The 8,831-nt window shown below is 57.8% G+C and overlaps 2 protein-coding genes across 2 annotated transcripts; both read left to right on the top strand.

Moving 5' to 3' along the window:
* Positions 1-3,614: 3,614 nt before the first annotated feature.
* LBRM_22_0430 (conserved hypothetical protein) lies at positions 3,615-5,096 on the top strand (the record flags this gene model as incomplete). Its single annotated transcript, XM_001564912.1, has 1 exon — positions 3,615-5,096. One exon carries the CDS (start codon positions 3,615-3,617, stop codon positions 5,094-5,096), a length of 1,482 nt encoding a protein of 493 aa, XP_001564962.1.
* An 856-nt stretch (positions 5,097-5,952) lies between these two features.
* Positions 5,953-7,227, top strand: LBRM_22_0420 (conserved hypothetical protein; the record flags this gene model as incomplete). Its single annotated transcript, XM_001564911.2, has 1 exon — positions 5,953-7,227. One exon carries the CDS (start codon positions 5,953-5,955, stop codon positions 7,225-7,227), a length of 1,275 nt encoding a protein of 424 aa, XP_001564961.2.
* Between the last annotated feature and the right edge of the window lie 1,604 nt (positions 7,228-8,831).

The raw sequence follows: 8,831 nt of genomic DNA, 5'->3' as shown, positions 1-8,831 counted from the left end.
GTTCGAGGAGTATTACGATGTGCTCAAGGTGCGCGCGATACCGTGGCGTATGCTCTTTCCAGCTGACACCCCGGTGGAGGCGGTTGCGCTTGTGGCGTCACTGCTGTGCTACACACCTGAGAAGCGACTCACGGCGGCGGAGGTGGTTGAGCACGCTTTCTTCGACGACCTCTTCAGCGCTGCAGCTGCTTCACCAGAAACCCGCATATACCACGATACTGCAACTTCCATGGCAAGTGGTGCGGCTGCGTTCCCCGGCGAAGATCCTGACGCTGCCTCTGCGGCGCTGCGGCTGCCGAATGGTCACCTAATGCCGTTGTCTATGTTCCAGGTCACGGAGGTGGAACGAGGGCTGTATACAGATACCTTCCTCGCGCGCATGGCGCGACAGGCAGAGCTGGTGGCTGCTGCCAGGAAGCAAGAGGGGCACTCATGATGCCTTCATTTTTTTCCCGTTTTTGGCTGGTCGAACGCGTACGAGAGACGGGGCAAGTCATCAGCAAGGCCGACGGAGAGGCAGGCAGCGGAACACGTCTCTTTTTCTTCCCTTCGCCGTATTTGCTGCCGTACACGCCATCCGCCTCTACGCCCACCTTCGGCTAGAGGCCGATACACACACACACACTCGGTGAGGAAGAGAGACACACATTGCTCTGGAAATGCCTCTCTCTTTCCGTAAGACAATGTGAGGGAGTGCATTGCGGGTGCGCTGTACTCCATGTTCTTCGTTCCTCTGTTTTTTTTTTTTCCCCTCCCGTGACGTTGCCTCCCTCCCCCCTTCCCTACCCCACACTCCCACTTGCCTCCCGCCGTCCATCTTTACTGTTTTCTTTCGTTGCCTTTTCATTTCTCCGCCTTTTCTTTTAGGGTCGTTATTCACTGGCTTTGGTGGCTTCCCTCTTTCGCATACGGATGTGTTTCCCTGCTTAGGTGCGAAGCGCCGCCGGCGACCACGATGCATCGGCATGTGCCTCCCAATCTCCGCCTTGCCTCTTCCCATTTCGTCTCCGTGCTCTCGCTGGTTGCCACCTCCCTCGCCGCACCCCCGTTCTGGACGCGGCTACAGCGAAGAAAAGCGCAACACGAGTGGGGAATTTCACGCCGGCAACAACGACAGTGCAAAAAAAAAAAGGGATGGGGGCGAGCTGAATGTAGTCTCGCAGAGAGAAAAACAACAAAAAACAACGAACGCGTCACGCGCTTCCTTTTCCTTCTTTGGCAGGTATTTTTCTCTTGCCTTTTTTTTGTGTGCCTGTCCTCGCTTTCCTCCTCAAGACTGTGTGGACGTGTGTCCGAATACGCTGCCATAGGAGGGAAGGGGGACGCATGTGTGTGTATGTGTGTGTGCCCATCATTCTCCTGGCCGTGTTCTCCTCCCCCCTTCGACTTCATTCAGCTTTTTGTGCCCTTCCTTTCATTATTACCATGTCCTGTTGGCGGGGGGAAACACTTCAGTGCGTGGCATCCCAGAGTCCAGCACCCGCGGCGTGTGGAGGTCAGCGCGATGCATCGCTGCGGATGCCGGCGGTGAGGCCCCGAGCGGCGTTGCGTCGGAGCGCCGGGCGACGGTGAGCACGCTTGTATCCCCTCCCCCCACCGCAGGCCGAGTGCCAGCGTGGCTCGAGTGCATCCCGCCCGGCCCTGACTGGCCTATTGGTGGGGGGCCTGAGCCACCCCGAGTGGGGGTGCACCAGGTGACGACCGGCATGGCAGGCGCGCCTGTGAGGCGGCGTGTGCCGTGGGTGTGTGTAGAATGTGAGGCCGGAGCCGTGCCCAGCTGAGTCGGCGCATTGCTGTAGGGCGTGTGTCTGGTGCTGCGTCACTGGGCGCGATGCGCCTGCGACAGGCTGCGGGGTGGGGGGTGGGGGGCGTCTGGTGTTTGCCTTGTATTCTGTGGCGTAGCGGGGGACCTTTTGTACGAAATACAGACAAGTACTGTCGTGCTTGCGCAAGTCAGCAGAGTTGTGGACATCTTCGCATGTTGTTTTCTCTCATTACGTCCTTTGCGGTTTCCCCACGTTTGTTCGAGCGTATGTGGAGGTTTGTGTGCGCGGTTCTCTACATGTTTCTGCGAAGGCCAGAACGAGCTGCCTCTGGCCAGTGTAAGGGCTTGAGCACACACATACGCACATATATACACGGGCAGACAATCAAGATAATGGTCTGTCTATTGCCGGCAGTATTTGCAGCTCTTTCCTCCTCTCTTCTTGTTTTTTTTTTTTTTTTCGAGTTCGCAAGCGCAAGGCGCAATGTGAAGGTGTGTCCTGTGCCTTGTGACGCATCCTCCAGCAAGTCGAACAGGGAGAGAGAAACTAAGCGAGGCCAGAGCACCCTCTAGCCTGTGATGGTGCAAGTCTAATGGAGAACCCACTGAAGCCTGCAGAACGAGGAAGGCCCACGTGTGTGGTCACTGCGACACGGTTTACTCCGTCCCCCTTCCTTTTTGCGTGTCTCTACGCAACAGTTACAATGCGCTGTCAGCCTTTCTCCGAAGAAGTCGGTAGACCGCGAGCACGGTGTGTCCCCTCACTCCTCGTCCTGTCTGGCCGCTCTCAGGCCCTTTCGGTGGCCTTTATCGCGCCCCATGCACCCGCATAGTAGTGCTGCTCTATTCTTGTTCTGATCGTGTTTGCCTCATCTATCGCTTCCCTACCTTCCTCCTCCCACTCTGCGAGTCCTCACTTCGACATATCTCACCAGGTATCTGTAAAAGCTAGCCGCTGATCAGATTGGCGATAGAGCACACCCCCACCCCCCCCCCCCCCCACACACACACACAAGACGTAATAAAGGGCGCACTTCAGCATCGGAGTCCTTGTATGATCTTCTCTCGGTTTTCTGCGTGAACCGCTTCTTGGCCAGGGAACGTGCGTGTGCGTACATTTGGCTGCCCTGGTCCTTAGCTTGAGCTCTCAAGCACGAGTTTGTCGCTCTCTGTCCTACCCCGCCCCGCTCCTCTCCTCTTCTTTCCCCAGGCCCTCCCCCCCTCTTACGCAAGTCTCCCCCGTTTTGTCCGTCAGAGGGTGTTGTGGCGATCGCCCCCTGAAAGGAGGGGAAAAGGAAACGCCCCTGGTATCCAAGCAAGGAAATACAGAGGAAGCAAAAATACGCACACGCACACGAGTGACACACGGCGGTCCACTTGACTTTGTCCGATTCGGCGCACTGTATCTCTGTCATTTCTTCTCGTGTTTTCACCCCTCCCACATCTCTCTTGCGTTGATGCGTGTGTGTATGTGTGTGTGTGCATTTTCATCCTGGCAAGCATGTACCGTTATTTATCCCGTATCGCCTCAGCGCAGGTGGACCGCATCGGCATCGCCACACTTGCCGCGGGATGGGTGCCGACGCAGCCCTTCACCGCTTCCTGTTTTCAAAGCGCTCCTTTTGAAGGCCAAGTCATGCCATCGCTGGTACGGGCCTCGCGTGGCCTACGCATGAGCACCTCTTTCCTCTACATCCCCACCCACAGTGTGCAACGCTGCGGCTTCTCTTCTTCCTACGGACAGTATCATCTAGAGTCTATCAACAGTGGCCATGGCACAGGCAGCGCGGTCGATGGTACTGGTGCTGCTGCGGCGGCGCTCTCCTCGAACACGGATGCCGCCACTATTATGACGGCGCGGTCCTTGTCATCCTCTTCGCCGCACGCGGCCGTGCAGGCTGACATTGAAGGGGAACTGCAGACGCTCCGCAGCAGCTATCTGGAACCCTACGATGACGTCTACCGCTTTCTCACACCGTTCAAGAGCACCACACCGATGGTGATGTTTCTGGGCAACCACAGCTCTGGCAAGTCGACCCTGATCAACTACCTGTCTGGTTGCGAGATCCAGGAGACTGGGGTCGCACCGACGGACGACGGTTTCACTGTCATCAAGCGGGGCACGTGTGACATGGATGCTGACGGACCGAGCGTGGTGAGCAACCCCAGCTACCAGTACCAGTCACTACAGCAGTTTGGCATCTCGTTCGTGACACACTTCAAGATGAAGACGCGCTCAATGCCGGCATCGTCGCAGATTCCGATGGACATGGTGCTGGTTGACACACCCGGGATGATCGACACACCCGTGCACGCATCGTCAGCGGAGCAGACGGGGAGCGGTGACCACACCCGTGGCTACGACTTCCTTGCCGTGACGCGGTGGTTTGCGCAGCAGAGCGACGTCATTCTCCTTATGTTTGACCCGGCGAACCCCGGCACCACTGGGGAGACGCTAGACGTTCTCACCAAGTCCCTCACAGGGTACGAGCACAAGTTCTTCTTGGTGATGAACAAGGTCGATGTATTTGAGAAAGTGACGGACTTTGCGCGGGCGTATGGGACGCTGTGCTGGAACCTCAGCAAAGTCATGAAGATGAAGGACATCCCGCGCGTGTACACCACCTCAACGCCGCTGAAGAAGCTGAGCGGGGCGTCCGGTGATGCGCCATCCTCGATCGCGTCGGGCACCGCTACCGTGCCGGCAGCGGAGTTGTCACGCCAGCGGAACGAGATTCTCAAGGAGATACGTGCTGCACCGATGCGGCGCATGGACAACCTCATCACCGAGACGGAGGAGAGCGCACGCAACCTCCTCCTCGCTTGTCGCGTGTCCAAGGTGTTGCGGCAGGAGTACCTTCGGCGCGAGATCTTTCTGTATTGTGCCCTCGGTGCGGCTTGCGTCGCTGGTCCTGCAACAGCCGTGGCCCTCTCTTCCGTGACCATTACCGCAACGGTGCTTGTGGCATTCTTCTCCATTCTCATCGGTAGCGGCGGCCTCGTTGCGACTCGGATGCACCTGCGCGACTTCGAGCGCCGCTTACTGCAGTCGTGCGACAACGCACTTGGCCGCCTCTTTACAGCCAAGACGCTCACGAAGGACGTGGAGATGCGCTGGAAACGCACCGTGAGACCCGAGCTGCTGCGCATCGCTGCCGCGTCGCAGGAGAAGGGCTCCAGTGGCATCATGGCGCTGCCGTCGTGCTCGGCGCGGGCGTGTCGCGGGATGCAGTATGCCATTGACCAGGCGGTTCCGGCACTGCGACGCAAGGTGAGCGAGTACAAGGAAGACTTCTTCAAAAGGCGAGGCGCTGCTGAGGACCACAAGTGAGGAATACGCCCTACGTTCTGGCTCCGCCAGTGCGTATGTTTTTGCTTGAGGCTCTTTGCATTGCCTGCTTGGTTGCTGATGGCGGCGTCTCCGTTGGCTACTGCAACGCACTGGCGTCCTCCATATCAGCGCCTACCCTTTACCGCTGCTTTTTGTCTTCTTGTTCTACTCCACTTTATCGTCTCTGTCTGTGCAGTGCACGGCGGTGCCGCCATGAAGGGGGGGCACACAAGGGTGTGTCGAATGAGGAGGGTGTCTCGTAAGAGATGTGACACATAAGCACGCCTACGTACTCCCCCAAATGACTATTGGCGCACCACAGTAAGTAAAAACGAACAAACAAGCAACGAAAAGGAGATGAGCGAAGCTTCACCCTGGTGGTCTGGACTACGGCCCAGGCCCTCAAAGTTACCGATTTCTATTGCTCACGCTTCGCTTCATATGCCCGTACGCCGGAGTGCTTCCCCTCTCTCACCCAAACCATTTCTCCTCTGTTGTACCTGTGGAGCATCACGTACAGCGTCTCTTGCCATCTCCCCTCCTTCTTCCTCCCCTCCCTCCGGGAGGTCTGCATGACTACATCGTCGTCCTGTTCTCACTGTGAATTGTATTGAAGCATCGACTGGCACACATCAGCACGTGTCACCGCAGCTCACTCTCAGTACATCCCCGCTCCTCTCTCCCTCTTTTCTTCCTCACCTCTTAAGTGGCGCTTACCTCATCGCTCTACTTCCAAATTTGTTCCTTCGAAGAGGGCGTTCCCCCAGCTCAGCCCCTTTGGTTCATCGCAGCACAGAGCGAGAGAGGACGAAGAGCCCACGAGGCACTACTCACGTTCACCATCTCCGCTGCTGTCATGCAATTTGTGATTCACTCCTCCTCCATCCTCGCGCCGGCACTGCAGCATGTGCTCAGGAGCATCTTGAGCGTGCCGGCCCCGTGGGTTGAGACATCTGCCAAAGGCCCTCACCGCGTTACAGTTGATGGACAGACCTTCCACGGGCTCCAGTCGTTTCTGCAGGCGCTACGCCGCACCGCGGTTACGCCGGAGCAGAAGGCGTTTCTCGGCGGAGACGAGGAGCAGATATTGCTGGTAAACCAGTGGGTTTGCGCGGCGGCGGTGCTGGATGTTGATGCTACGCGCGCTGATGCCGACACTTCCACCTCGGTCGCCAAGTTTCTCTACAGTGACGTGGAGCGCATCCTCGCGGCCATGTCGAATGCGGCGTCGCAGTACCTCACCGGAAGCGAGCGCGCCACCATGGCCGACTTGCTCATGTACGCCGCCGCCTTCAACCACTTTGCCCACGCGGAGGTGCTGCCGACCACCATGAAATGGGCCGCATACGCACAAGAGGACGCCTACCTGGCCCCCATTCGCTCGGCGGCTGTTAAGGTGCCGGTGAACAACAAGGCTGGCAAGGCTAGCGGCGTGGCCGCGCCTGCTACTAGGGCGGAAGTCTCATATGTGAAGCCGTCTGAGGAGGAGATTCTGCGCCGCCGTGCAGAGAAGGAGAAAGCGAAGGCGGAGAAGGCTGCTGCCGCCGCAGCAGGAGGAGCAAGCACGGAGAAAGCCTCGACCAGTCCCAGTACTGGAGCTGCAAGCAGCAACAAAGCCAAGAAAGTGGAGCTCGACTCTACCAGCCTGTACGTGCGTGTGGGGCAGCTGACAAACCTGCGTCGACACCCGGACGCAGACCGCCTCTACGTCGAAGATATGGTGCTCGGCGATGAGACGCGCACCATTGTAAGTGGACTCGTGGAGCACTACGCGATGGAGGAGCTAGAGGGAACACAGTGCCTCGTCGTGTGCAATATGAAGCCGAAGCCGCTTATCGGTATCACGTCGCAGGGGATGGTGCTGTGCGCCAAGAACGGCACAGAGGTCAAGTTGATTCGTCCTCCGGCGGGCGCCAAACCAGGAGACCGCATCCTTTTTGGTACCACGTACGATACGGCGGTCGCCTCCGCTGGCGCTCCACAGCCGATGTCGGGTAACAAGATAAGCGAGGTGCTCTCCCACCTGCATACCAACGCCGACGGCGTTCTTTGCTGGAAGGATAAGCCTGCAAGACACCCGAGCGGTGTGGAAGTCTGCGTTCCCGACATGGCAAACTGTCCCGTGAGCTGAGGCATTGTCTCAGGCACTTCGCACTGGGAGAGAGGGGCCGGTGGGTGACTGTGAACCGACCGGAGAAGGACGACGTGTGCGTGTGCAAATCACCGTTTACTTCAGTTTTTTTTTTCTCTTTTGTGTGTAGGTGTGAGAGTGTGTGTGTGTGTGTATAAGTGTGTCCATCATTCTCCTGGCCGTGTTCTCCTCCCCCCTTCGACTTCATTCAACTTTTTGTGCCCTTCCTTTCATTATTACCATGTCCTGTTGGCGAGGGGAAACACTTCAGTGCGTGGCATCCCAGAGTCCAGCACCCGCGGCGTGTGGAGGTCAGCGCGATGCATCGCTGCGGATGCCGGCGGTGAGGCCCCGAGCGGCGTTGCGTCGGAGCGCCGGGCGACGGTGAGCACGCTTGTATCCCCTCCCCCCACCGCAGGCCGAGTGCCAGCGTGGCTCGAGTGCATCCCGCCCGGCCCTGACTGGCCTATTGGTGGGGGGCCTGAGCCACCCCGAGTGGGGGTGCACCAGGTGACGACCGGCATGGCAGGCGCGCCTGTGAGGCGGCGTGTGCCGTGGGTGTGTGTAGAATGTGAGGCCGGAGCCGTGCCCAGCTGAGTCGGCGCATTGCTGTAGGGCGTGTGTCTGGTGCTGTGTCACTGGGCGCGATGCGCCTGCGACAGGCCGCGGGTGGGTGGGGGGCGTCTGGTGTGGCCTTTGAGCTCTCCTTTTATATGAGAAGGGATACGCTGAGGAAACTAATAAATCTCAAAAGAATAAACGAAGAGGTTCTGACCAGAGGGTGTCTGCGGCATTGCGGCGTATTTTTTTTTATTACCTCCGCTTCTATGCGACCTCCGGGAGAAGGGTTTACCGCTCGCCGTTTAATTGGTTCAACTCTCTTCCAGTGGACTGCCGAGCGTCCACGCGTCAATAATAGTGTCTCCATTTTCTGTTCTTCCCTCCTCTCTCTCTCGCTCTGTGTGTGTGTGTGTGTGAGCTCTCTACGACCCGCAGTCGCAAGGTAATAAGTCAGTGCTGCTCTACCCTCCCTCTTCATGAGTGTATCCGATCGATGAGAGTATGCGGAAAGATTGTAGGGCTGACCTGTTGCGCCGTGTGTGTGTGTGTCAACTGATCTTTAATAAACCTCTTAACGCTCTGCCTCCTGGAGAGGAAACGAGGGGGGACCAGGATCCCTGCAGGACGTAGCCGACAGGACGAAGGCGGCGACTCGGAGCGCCTATGCATTCACGGTGCAGACATCTTTACCGCAGAAGACAAAATTCCTTCATTCGCCTTTTGCTTTTTTTTTTTGGGGGGGGGCTCGTTTCACATCTGGCGGAGTGAGATGACGTATTTACCGAGTTCGGCACCTTTTCGAGATGCTTCACTGCTGTTGTTCTCCCCTGCCACTGCCTCCTTCCTCTCTTCTTCGCTATGTATGTAGGAGTTTTTACTCGGTGCGCTACATGAAGTCACACCTCGTGCTGAGGGCGGCACAGGTGTAGGGTACCTCCCCGGGCTTTCTGCTCTTTGGTCTTTTCTTCTCCTGTGCTGTATCCTCCCTTCTTTTTCTCTGCCTGTTTGTTTGTGGGTTTCCTTTTAGGGGTGGAGGGTGATGG

This window comes from Leishmania braziliensis, chromosome 22 (assembly GCF_000002845.2).
Source record: "Leishmania braziliensis MHOM/BR/75/M2904 complete genome, chromosome 22".
NCBI classification, from domain to species: Eukaryota; Euglenozoa; class Kinetoplastea; order Trypanosomatida; family Trypanosomatidae; genus Leishmania; species Leishmania braziliensis.
The sequence above is the reverse complement of the archived record's forward strand: the minus strand, read 5'-3'. Positions and strand labels throughout refer to the sequence as shown.